Source organism: Mesitornis unicolor, unplaced genomic scaffold (genome assembly GCF_000695765.1).
Source record: "Mesitornis unicolor isolate BGI_N332 unplaced genomic scaffold, ASM69576v1 scaffold15510, whole genome shotgun sequence".
Taxonomy (NCBI): domain Eukaryota; kingdom Metazoa; phylum Chordata; class Aves; order Mesitornithiformes; family Mesitornithidae; genus Mesitornis; species Mesitornis unicolor.
This window is the reverse complement of record NW_010157730.1, coordinates 87,120-100,349: the sequence shown is the minus strand read 5'-3', so window position 1 is coordinate 100,349 and position 13,230 is coordinate 87,120. Positions and strand designations below refer to the sequence as shown.

The 13,230-nt window shown below is 35.4% G+C and overlaps 1 protein-coding gene across 1 annotated transcript in view; it reads right to left on the bottom strand.

Moving 5' to 3' along the window:
* Nucleotides 1-2,723: 2,723 nt before the first annotated feature.
* Nucleotides 2,724-13,230, bottom strand: part of FGFR1OP (FGFR1 oncogene partner) — a gene marked incomplete at its 3' end in the record, with an annotated part of 10,850 nt that continues 343 nt past the window's right edge. The window contains exons 2-6 of the mRNA XM_010181215.1: nt 7,747-7,800; nt 6,228-6,282; nt 5,504-5,592; nt 3,576-3,710; nt 2,724-2,807 (exon numbers count right to left, since the gene is read on the bottom strand). Of these exons, the coding sequence (XP_010179517.1) occupies nt 2,724-2,807; nt 3,576-3,710; nt 5,504-5,592; nt 6,228-6,282; nt 7,747-7,800 (417 nt within the window). The remainder of the gene's footprint in view (nt 2,808-3,575; nt 3,711-5,503; nt 5,593-6,227; nt 6,283-7,746; nt 7,801-13,230) is intronic.

Here is a 13,230-nt window from a genome sequence, read left to right as displayed (position 1 = left end):
CCCCTGCATTGCTTTTTTATCTAGATCAACTCTACTATAAAAAAAACCAGTTTTAAAAGACATTGGTCATCAAATAAAGATATCTACAGACAAATTCTTACCTCCTAGCTTTGAATCTAGGGAGGCTCATTTGTTTTACAGTCTGAAAGTTATGTGATGCTTTATTAGTATTATTTTGCAACTTGTCTACAAACAAATGTTGTTAGTTACAGCCATGGTCTGCAAAAGAAATCAATTTAAACCCATGTAAATTACTCTAACTTCCATATTAAATAATCTCTGCAATATAATATTAGATTTTTAAAACAGCAAGCATAAGGTGACTGCTGTTAATGACACCTGCTCCCTCCAAATACTAAAACCAAAAATGACACAAACAAGATAATTTAAAAGTACATAACTTTCATTCTTTTCATCATGCTTATGGCTCAGTCCTAAAGATCATCAAGCTTGTAAGGACTATTCCACATGCTAACATTTAGATCAATTAATACAACTCAAGTCATATCTTTGCAAAACTTCACGGCTCAAAAAGCATTATTCAAATTTACCCAGATAACGGAGCTGTTGTGAAAAAACAGATTTTCATTTTCAAACAACAGCATCTTGCTACCTAGCAAGCAGTACTGCATTTTTTGTTTGCCCCTAAACTTACTAAAATTAAGCCAGTGAAAAGACCCATTTATTACATCAACTTAGTTCCTGCACACTAAGAATAGCAACAGTTTTGAAACAAAAAAATACCACTAATCGACTGGACCAGTCACACTGTCATTAAGCTGTCGCTGTCATTAAGCTCAGTCAACAGGAGAAGCTTTTACGTCTGTGGACTAGTACATATAAATAGTCAATAGCACTCTGAAAAAATTCTGGCAACCACAATACAGAGAAGAATACAAAGAACTGCAATACACTAGCACTTCTGGAAAACAGTACTAATAATTGGAAATCATTCAGATATGGCTTTCTGCTTCCCTCCAGCCTCAGTTTGGACAGCACTGTTTGAGCTAAAAGAGTTCCTGTTTCATACAGGCCCAAACAATTTGATAAAAAGAACTAAGACTGTCACTTATTCGGTTATAATCTTAAGCAACAGAAATTACTGTAACTACTCCATGACACCTTCCCTAAAGCAGAGTTTTCAGGCATAACTTAAAATACTCTTTTCAATCTAGTTTCCTAATGAAAAAACTCTTACAATATTACACTCCTCTGTGCATGTGTGTCTCCGTCTTCCCCCAGTTCAAGTATTTTTGACTGTCTGGCTAAGATAAACCACTGCAAAAAGGGTAGATGTTTGAATAAAATAAAAAAAATGAAAATAACAAAAAACCCACAAAAACCCAAACCCCTGCATAATTGCATTGCAAAAAGCTCTGTCAAGAACAGAAATAAGGGAATAAGATTCATACCATTGAGAGGTTGGACCAACCTTAAGACATATGTATGCACACCCAGAAAAAAACCAAACATATGAAATTTATTTACATGCTATTTGAACTACTTTTTTCTTCCTCTAGACAAGTATTCTTTTCCTGAGGAAAATTCATATAACAAACACTTGACTCTTGTCTTTCTGATCTATTTATTTCAAATAAAGTAATATAAACTTGAAGATGAAAGGTGGAATATGCAAGGGAGAATGGAATATTTACGTCTTCTAACTCATCACCAGTAGTTCTTCTTTGCTAACCTAGAACCACCCTAAGACAAAAGTAGGGGCTCAGGTATGAAGCAACAGTATTAGTAACCGTCATACTTAATCAGCACTCAGATTTTCTTAGTGGATTCATTTGCTTTAAAAGCTGGTGTTAAGCAATAATTATCTTCTCCTAAAGAAAGTTCGAAATTATTCGAATTTTCATTCAAAGGTCATTTACAGAAATACTGCTTTTAACATACTATCAACAAGCACAGCAATTAATAAAACAACTTAATCTTGAAATGAAGCTTGCTTTACAAATAGTATAGTTTTCTGGTATTGCATAGAAAAAACTAAAAAGAGCTGGAATAAAATGAAGCAGATGCAAACTGATCTGTCATTTTATTTTCTTTTATCCTTGTCACTCCCTTTCCCAAATAAATTCACTACAAAATCCATGAAATGTTGTATTTCTCAGCTTTCACTAGTAAGTTGGAAAGCTTTTAAGTTTTTTCCAGTAATCTTGAAAAAAGCAATTAAAACTTTTATGGGGACCAGATTACATCAATAATTTGAACAAACTTTAGTACTTGTATCAGGATTGTTTTGCTCTGGTGGTTTGATTTTTTTCTCAGTGTAGTGGATTAACTGGTTTCTTGTAGAAAAGAGTGACCTCTAGCCATGCCCTACACTTTCCCATAATTCTCAACCTGTTGATCAGTTCCAGGCAAATGTAAAGTAGTATTATAGACCTGAAAAATGTTAGTTAATACAGATTTTGTGCTAACAGGAAGCAACAGAGAAAAGAAAGCCACAGGCCTCAACAGAAAGACAGATGTATCCTAACACCTTATCAATCCCAAGCAGCAATCAGACAGCTACCTGATAAACAGAGGAGTTAGCTCCAACCTCTCTGTCTCACAGAGACTCTCTATATGCACTGCCATCTACCCAGTTGGAAATGTACAGGACTTAATAGATCACTTAAGTGAATGCCATCACATCTGCAGTTTCATAGTTCTCTCTTTCACTTATCTCATGTATGTTACATAGCTTTTTCACTATATATAAACAATCTTACCTTATTTGGTACAGGGTGTGTACTTGATCTTCCATCAGATGATTTTGATGTGAGGCATGGGCTATCACTTAGAACTGGAGCCACCTAACAAATTTCACATAAATACTTATTAAAAATATATTGATTTTTGTCATAACACCATCCAACAACAAGGCTACCATCCTTACTCTCACAGTATACAAACTGTCACACTATAATGATACTCTAGGAAGTCTATGACAATTACTTCTGAATTTAAGCTTTTGTTGGGGTACTGAATGTATCTTGGGTGCAGAGAATTGTCTTTCAAGCCACAATCACAACAGAAACTAATCAAACACTATTGGTTTTATTTCATTAGTTTAATTAATAACTTAATTATCTTTTCCATTAAAATATTACTGTCATTGCCTTCAGGTAGTTCAATACTTTAATATATTTAGTTTTAAATACATATGTTTTCAGAACAGCTTTAAAGCTTTTATCAAAATCAGTTCTAGATTTCAGATCATTAAAATTAGAAGTATGCCAGAGAAAATAGGTACAGTTAAAAGTGTTGTCCAACCAGAATAGAAATTAGAAAAAAGTGACAGCGCTTTGTGTCATTTATCTGGGTTCACTGTGTTACTATGCTGTAGAATATTAATAGAGAGTACTAAGCTGCCATTGAAAGTAACAGAATAGTCATGATCTTTATCTTTCAGCATTGTTTGGCAATGTTATGTTGAAGGCACAATATAATAAAGACTTGAAGCAGTACAATACTACAACAATAGCCAAGTGCTTTTAATTTCAGTTTATTTTTCAGTATTGAAATGAAAATTAATAAAGCACTATGAAGAAAGAAAGAAAGTACATGTTAACACTACTTACTTCTCCATTGCCTGAAATCCTTTTCTGCTGACATTTTCTAACAACCTCCAACAACAGGGGACCACCCACAGCACCTTCTGCTTCTGCAATTCCCAAATCTCGAGCTAAGTTCTCTCGACCATCAAGGCCATTGAGCTGGGACGAGGGGTGGGAAATTATAAAAAAAAGTCACAACACAGAAACAACTGTCAGAAACCAATATATATACTGTAATATAACTTCTAAATCTTTTTCGGTCTTATTTAACACAGCAATATATTGACTAAAAGTGATTATTTAAGACTTCCTGTTGCATTTGGACTGAAGTAATGATAGCCTATTGCATCATTTACTTCTGATCTGTACCTGAATTTATAACTGATCACTCAAAGTTTTTTTAAATATGCAAGTATTCATCATTAGCATGCTTCAGGATTTAAGAATTTATATGGTCAGGTTACTTTAGCCTATCAAATTTAAAAGTGGATGCTAGGACACCTGGTCAGTGGTTCCAGCAAATTCAGAGATGATGGAGAGTCCCCATTCCTGTGCATATAGAAATACATCAGCATAGGTCAACACTTCCTTTCAGTCTCTATTTCACTTTAAAAAAAACATGGGTTTGGACAGAAATAGAGATGAAAGTAATTTAGTATCAGCTAAAAAAATGGGCAGTAAAAAAATTAAAATACACTTTTAAAAACAGAATTGCAGAATGCGGCAGCAAATGTAGGGTGGATTTATAACCTCAGAATGATGATGCTGCAAAGAGCATCAGTTCATTTTGAACTCTTAAGATTATTTAGTGATTCTTCCTATGACAACACTGGTGCAAGCCACCAATAGTCTAGTACACTGAAACATGCCGGATAAACAGACAACACAACAGACTGTCAGAGACAGGGGTTAGTAGAGAAAGACAAAGTAAAATCTTTCAGCACTACACAGCAGTCCTGGCCAACTTGCTCAACTGTGACCAAACTTCACGTATGCACTGCAACAGGTGAAAAAATGCTTTTACTGAAAAAAGAAAGGTGGTGTTTTGAAGAGCATAAGATGCCTTATCAATGTGAATCAAGCATTGCTCCCAGGAGCGAGTGTCAACATGACAGAAAGCACAACTGTTTCTATTTGGTAGCATGAACACAATCTTTGTACAGATGTATCCTTAGCTGCATTTATTGCACTAGGACATTTGGCAAAGGACAAGGCTATATGGGAATTTCTTTGATTAAGCTCCTAAAAAGAAACATGACCTTCTGAGAAACAGAGTCAATTAACTGATTTAACAAATTTGATTTTTAATAAATTAACTATTTAAACTGACATTAAGAATGAGTATTTGAGATGTAAAGATAAATTATTCATTTAAATGAAACTGTTTCAAACCCAAATTTATTATTAAAACCTTTATATCACAAAAAGAGACAAAGAAAAACCTCTAACCCAATATCAAAAGCCTTGAAAGCAATCAGTTGGGCTGCATGAACATTGTAGGTCCCTTCCAACTGAATTATTCTATTCAATCACTTTTTCATGTGCATCTGCACAAAGTCCTTTGTTTCACTGAGTTTTCTCTCAGAGTAGACTACTGACATTATTTGAATCTTCATGTAAAAATACTAACTTAATATGTCATAATAAAAAATGTTGCAGGAGTATTCTGTTGTATATACTGTTATATGATTTCAGAAAAAGCTAATAATTTGTAAATACAAAATTAACATAGTATCAAGCATTGGTTTTAGATAGAGGGAATACTCATTCATACTAGCACACTTTCCTGGAACATGTGTCTTTATAGCAATAAGAACCCTTTACAGACTAAATATAAAAAATTATTCAGAATAAACACAAGCAAATGACTTAAATCTACTATAGCTTCTGTATTCATTGCCAGGCACTCCAAAAAACCAGCATAGCACACAAATAAAACCAGTATATCTTACTGTGCTTGATTCAGGCTGAAAAACAGCCAATGTAAAATCAAGATTGAAAAACCGTAGAAATTCTGCAACAAGACCTGCTACCAAGCGACCTAAAAAGGAAATAAGAAGAATAAAGATACACCAGACAGAAACAATTCTTGCTTCAAAGATTTAACATTAACATGGCTCCCACATGAACATCTACATTGATTCAACACTTCTACAAAAATCATTTAGATATTTGGCAAACTACCACCACATAGGTAATTTGTATACCAATTCCCTAATTTTTAACTCAGACATTGTAGCAAAATTATTTAAGTCATCAATACTACAGGAGTATAAATAGAGATTACTTACAAAATTCAGGTGTAAGATTACTTTTTTATACTATTCAGCCATTTTAAAAACATCAGTTTGGCATTTCTCCTACACGTACATTCACTACTGTACCTCTACAGTGAGTTTTCACTGGTTACTGTTTCTGTGGATCTAGAATGGCTTTGAGTTAGCATAATCATAACTTAAACACATTAATCACCTCAGCTAAAAATACAGCTTCAGCAATATTAAATTAAAAAATCAGACTGAATTCTATTCGGAATGAACAGTAATTATAAGATTTGACAGGAACAAAGGCATCCCTTATGTCATAAAGACTGTACTGTTATGAAAAGATTCAAAGATTTAATTCCTTGTTTCCTATTTTTATTCTTTTGAGAAGTATACTAAACAAAGAACTTACCATCTTTTGTACCTAAAAATCTTTTCAAGCTTTCATTTACCAGAGGTGTTTTGTTCTGTCAAAAAGAAAAACCAAACAGTAATTAACATAATCCTCTTATTAGCAAGAAATTGAAAACCACAGCAAGTTGGTGTTTTGGTGTACGTTGATCCACAATGATGCTTGGCATATGTAAGTCACCTCTTCAAAATTCACCTTTGCATTAATTCTACTACCTACAAGTAAGAGCTGCAGTCATACATTTACCTAGGAAAATTAAAGTTGTCTCTGTGTTTCTATTATAAAAGCTACAGAGTTACAGTAATTTCACCAAAATTCTTAATAGCCTTTTTATTTATTTAATGATTAAGAAGGTAAGTTAAACAGTTAACTTGCCAAATTGCTGCTCTAATGCAATGCCAACTTTGTTTAAGGAAATTCAATGCCACTATTTAAAAAAATGGGAATTTAAAAATCATCCAGACATCTGATTAGTGGTTCACAAATCAATAATAACCTTCTAATAATTAAAAGACCTTCAAAGATACTATGAAAATGTTTTTTTTCCCCCCCCTTACTAGATTTGCCATCTTCAACTTCGATTTTTAAACAGAGATAAATCAAGATGATATGTTTGGGTTTGACAAAATTGTTCGGGGATTTTTCAAACCAAATTCTAAGCATGATTCCTAACATATCAAAATATCCTGTGTAAGAACCTAACTCAAAGAAAAGGCTCCATTTTAGGTATCTATCACTGAAGTCATAAATGCTACCACACACAAGAAAGCACTGCATAAAAAATAAACACATCTTGCTTAATATTTAGGAATTCAAACTAGTGATAATTATTAATATATTTCAAGTGTCTCTACAGTATAAAATTAAACTATCATGAAACATTTAAGCCTTTTCCAAAAACAGTGAGCCAAGATAATCTGTAGCAAATCTCTCTTCAACCCTATTACTCTTCAGATAGTCTGGGAGGTTGCTGTCTAGGTACTCTAGAATATGCTGAGGCTTCCCACAGGAGATGGTACTGTTCTGTTACAACACGCTTCCATTATGTCTTCTTCAACAATCTTATGTTAGACTTCTGGAATATAGACTCTCATACCATAGAATAACTACTTCCCCTCCTTACTAATTGCTTTCACAACGCACTTGTCAAAACCAAATCCCACTATATTTTACATTTCAAAAGACATTATTCCAATTTGATAAAGTCTCAATCAGTCAACTATTTTTTAAAGTAGTATTTGTTGGAAAAGTTACTTAGTTATTGTGGTCAACTGGACAGAAGCAATATAAAACCAGAAGACAAAGTTACTTAAAACTACAGATTCAAAAGGCTGTGTAATAATTCCTGTTTCTAACCATCAGAAAATATCCTGATTGTCCTGTTTTGTGTTCTTTAAAATTCACACTCTCATGCAGTAATACATAACTTTTTCTTGTTACATTTCACAAAGTATTAAAGCTATTATATTTAATTCTACATGAACAACTATCAGGATGCCGATTTTTAAGGTTCTCTTACCTCTACTTTCTCTTGTTCTTCTAATGCCAAAAAAACAGCCGCTCGCAACTCCGCCTGCCAAGCAAAAAAAAGAAACAACATTTCTACAAGCACTCTTTTCCCTATGCAAACAGAATGCAAAGAGCCATCAAGCATCTTAACAGCTATTTGTTTCTCCACAAGCCATTTGACATTGATTGTAAACTACATCAGTGCAACTAAAACGCTTAAGATTATAGGCAATGTGACTCGAAGCTGAGAAAGAAGAGTTTTCAGTCTGAAAACAACAAGCAGGGGAGGATTTTGATACAAGACTGACTAAATTGTTTCCTCATACGCAAAGATTCCAAATTATCTACATTATCTCCTATTAGTTTCTTCCGAGAGTTAAAAATTCACCTCTTTTGGGCAGCTTTGAAACAACCATCATTTACAATTTGTTCAGGAAACATGAACAAATAGCTTGTGATAATGTTAAGATATATACATTCCTATTACTACTTCTCAGATCACACTCAACAAAACAGAATTTCTTAAGGAAAAGAGAGCAAGATTCCTGTCTTTCCAATATTTCTGTAGTGAGATTTTTACCTAACTGATTTTGAGTATCTTAATAACAAGGATCAGAATTTTTCTAAGGACTGTTTTGAATATTTAAGCTTAAAACTTGCTCAATTTTTAAACACTACAGTTTCTTTACTTTCCTTGAACATATCAAATGGATAACATACATTACATTTGATGAAGTAGTTTGCCACTTTAATCAACTCTCACTCTGACATTTTGAAGTAGCCAGTGGACTGCAGTAATAAATTACAAAAGACAGTGCTACTTTGTATGTCAGTTTTCTCAAAAGAAAAAAAAGCTTTTAAAGATATAGATTTCCATAACTAAGAATATGAACAATATGAAAACTGTCTGAATTTTTCTCATGTATATTATGAAAGGTTACTAAGCAAGGATTACCCTGTAACTGTTTACTCCCACAAAAAAGGAAATCCTTTCATTGGAAAAATAAAATAAACACTACTCCTTTAAGTATAACCCTCCTTGGACACCTTTTTAAAGGACAAAAAGTAATGCAAAACAGTTAAAAATATTTCCCATCAACAGAAGTGTAAAGTGCTCTACCACAATTGTATGCAGTGGTCATACTGACACACTGCAGTTACATTTTTTTTTCAGGTGCTGGGGTACAGCATTCAATCAACAAATCTGCTTACAACACATTAATTCAAATATTATTCTTAAAAAATCAGTTTACATTTAACTTTCCAACAAACAGCTAAAAACTTGTTTATTTAGTCTTCTGTCACTATGAAAAACTTCAAATAGTTGTGAGGCTGACTTTATTTTCCACTGATGCCACAGAAACCAAGGGTACTTATATAAGAGGACAAGAAAAGTAACAAAGCATTCATGAAATAGACTGGCTATTACAACTGTTCAAAATAAAGGACACCAACCATTCCATGTGGGTAGGGGTAAACCCCTTTAAGGGTCTGGATCATGAGACTGTAGAACAAAGTTGTCTGAAAGTAGTTCCCATTACATCAACTGATCCATAGTCTGACCTGTTTGAGATTTTGAAAGAATGTCACAACTGTCATTCCTTTTCACATAACTCTAATTGTTTGCCTGCTACACTCCTCTAGGTCCAACCCAGTGTCTTTTAAATACAGACTGCAGTGTTCTTCCTCTTTTCATTTATTTAATAGCACCATGTCAATTTCTCCCAGATGTTGCCATTTCCCACTAATAGCAAGTTAACCTCTATTTCCATTAGTGCTCAATTAGTATTCTTAAGGTCAGGACCTCATCACAAGAAGATAATGCCAATGGTATTTACTACACCTCCCTTTGGCTTACCTGGCATCATCTAGAACACCACCCTACAGCCTTTCCACTGATATGCAGCCTCCCAATTGGTCCTTCAATCCTTCAAGCATCACAGCAAGTTGGAAGTTAAGCACTCCTGTACTATCTCCACAAAGAAGGTTTACACCATCCCAGCACACTGACCTTCATCCTTTGACGTGGGTACTGCTCAGATCATAGCAAGATCTTCGCAAAATACCATTTCAATAAATTTAGACATGGAACCATACACTTGAATCTGTTTGAGGTCAAAGCAGTAATTCTTAAGTTTGTGAAGAAGAAAGTAAAAAGCAACAATAACAAAGCTGAGGCCAAAGGAAAAATCACCCCAATACAAGGAGATGAATCATACTATGCAGTAGGATGGACAATGTCATATAGGCTTCTCGAGACATGAGACAAGTCACAGAGAATTTGAATACCAGAGACCAAGAGCACCATCATCAGGTATGGTCACAGCAATCTGCTCCCACCAGCAGATATGGAGGCTTATATAACTGCACAGATTAATCCATCCTCCCAAACACCCCCTCTTTTTTTATTTTTTAAGCGTGAACCATTTGAATTTGTCTTTGCCCTAGTACCCTTACGTAGCAGCCCAATCTGTGTTCAAACACTGTTACTACCTGTTCCTGCAACACTCCTATTCCACACTGCCTCATTCCACTAGCAGTTTTCAACATAATGCAAAACCATTTTGAATAATTTTATTCACAGTCTAGCAGTAAATCAGGCCAAAGCTTGATATTAAACTTCCCCACTCACACCCTTTTTAAGTCTTCAATAAAACAAGATTATGTCAATAGAGCCAGATGTTGATGAGTAAGGTGACAGTGTGTATCTATCACTTTTGCATCCACCAAACCAACAAGCTTCTTTCTCACCCTGTGTAAGGTGTCCATTCCCTTCTATCCCTAAGTAGTTTTATCATGCAAGAGCTCACAGCAATGAGACAGCAATTTGATTTCACTGAACTTAGCTAAAATGAGCAAGGCTAACATCATATATAACAACTGCTGTCTGTGCTCACTAGGGAAATGTATGGGTCAGTACTGTGATACAAAAGTACATTACCCTTTTTCCTCCCAGGCATTTACAGCTCAGACAACACTGTCTCTTGTCGATTGCTGTTGCACTGTAAATCAGAAGGTCGTAGTCCGTGAAAGCATCTTTTCTGCACTGGGCTGTAGTATCCTTCTTCAGAACCTAGATAAGTTTATCCTGTTCTGAACACAGAGCCTTTTGCATGTATCTGAAGTATTGAACAGGAAAACACCTACTCTTAGACTGCAGCTCCCTGGGAAAGGGGAGAACAATTCTTACTATCTCAGGAGCTCCCCAAACACATTTTTTAGGTGGCATCTCAAAAATGCCAGCCTGACTAGGCAAATATTCTCTTAACAGTAAGATAACAACCACCTACCTTAAGAAGGTTATTAATCTGATTTAGCACACTTGTAAAAGCCATCCACAGCAGCTTTCAACCAGGTACTGGATGAAAAATAAAAGAATAAGCTAGAGACTGTCCAGGACTGAAGGACAACTGTAACGACCTCCCACTTGCAGACTCCAACACATTAGGCATGTAACACGCCCCTGGAGTTTTCTTTTATTGTGCTGAAACACATTTGTACAGCACTTGAACAAGAGACCTTACTGTCCTAGGACAAAATTTGAGAATGTTTTCCAATAGGAAAGCACCTGGGGGTCTTTAAACTCATTTCTATGCTTCAGAGCACATAGGCACATCAGCTACCAAGATGACTTCTTAGAATAGGAGCCAAGCACAAACTGTGGATATGGCTTATTCCTCACACTCTGTTCTCCTTTGCATAGCTACACAATTTACTCGCAAATATCCTGATATCCCAACACCTTCCAAAGAGATCTCAGCAAAACTATTTTTTCCTATCAAACTTCATTAATATTTTCTATTTCTGAGGCAATACTTTAGACGAACAAGCAATAGTTTCATCACAGTGATCTCGACATGCTATGGAATACTAGATCAAAAAAATCGGTCATTCTAATTTCCTAAAATGCTTTGTACATCTAGTACAGTTGAGTATGACATCGTCTGCTAGTTGACAAAAGCCTTGCTGTCTGTTTCATGCATCTCTCAACATCATTCCTACAAACTCCCTGAATCCTGCAGCTTTTGCAGAGGAAGTCCTAGGATTATTTTTTTTTTTTTTCATCAAAGACACGTTAGCAGAAAGAATAATATAAATTTTAGTTTGCTAATTGCACAGGCTACTGTCCTAACTCTTAAGGAAAAACCACCACAAGTTCCTCAAATGAGCAGCTTTAACCATAAGCACACCAATTATTAAGTAGTAACTACTAGTATTACAAAGAGACATAACCCGGTAAGTAGGATAGAGTTGGTATTTTTGTAAATCATTTGTTAGTTTGTCTTAGTGATACCTTACCATATTGGATACTACACACTTTTAGCAATATAGAATAGTGAAAGTTACAATAAATTTACATGAAACTCAATGAACTGGCAACCACGGTATAAAAACTTGCATACTACACAAAGCCAGGAACTAAGAAACTACAGCTCACGTGCTCAATATGACCTAATTGGCTTGTGACTTTTTTTTTAATTATCATTTTATTATCACCATACTTTTATTGGTTAACACTATGTAAGAGGTTAACAGGTGGCTCAAAAGGCCTATTTGAGACTTAACTAGAAAAAGGTCTCCCTACTCAATTAAGTTACATAAGGTGGAATGTTTATCTACTTAAGGAATTTAAACAAGGATTATCTATTTGAAATGCAGGAACACCACGTTTTTAATACTAGTATTTTGTTAAAAAGTATGATAACTAGCCCAAAATCCAGTGGACATCAAAGTATACCCAGAAAGATGCTTTCACTTGCATTAATCACTTCAGCTGTTGAACTGTTCCTGAAATATCAGCAATGATCGTCTACCTCTTGAATGATTAAAATAAAACATTGTGGGAAAATTCCACTGTCCTTAATGTGAAATCCAAACTTCATTTCTCCTCTAGCTTGGAAGGGAATCCAGCAGTTCTTATACTTCCACAACTGTATATCTCTTTGCTACACACAAGAATCCATGGAACCAATTTTCATATCCTTCCTGACACAAGCTCAGGTTACACCACAGGCTTAGAAGTATACTCTGCTACAACGCTATCTTCCATACATTTTCTTAACACAGCATTATTTGTTCCCTATAGGCAGGCAGCATCCTGAGTTTCCAGGTTTATCAAGCCTCCAACACACGACTCAAGCAACTAATGCTGAAAAAGAACAGCGACCTTCAAGGACTCCTGTTTGAAATTTTCAGCAGCGGCTTTTCATATCAAAGCAGAGAGAAACTCTCTTCACCCTGTCCCACACCAGCCGGCGGCTGAATGTTCCCAGTGGATTTGGCAGCAGCAAAAAAGCTCTTGCGGCCACACGGTATCTACGAGGGCGAAACCGCACAGCCGGGTGCTAAGCTCCCTGTGACGGCCGAGATCTCCCCTCTTTCTACCTGCCTGGGCGATCTTGCAACTCCTGCTGCCGCCGGGCGGACCTCATGCAGCGGTCAGGCCTCAGGCCCTCGCCTCCGCGCCGAGCGCCTACCAGCTCTACCACGCCAG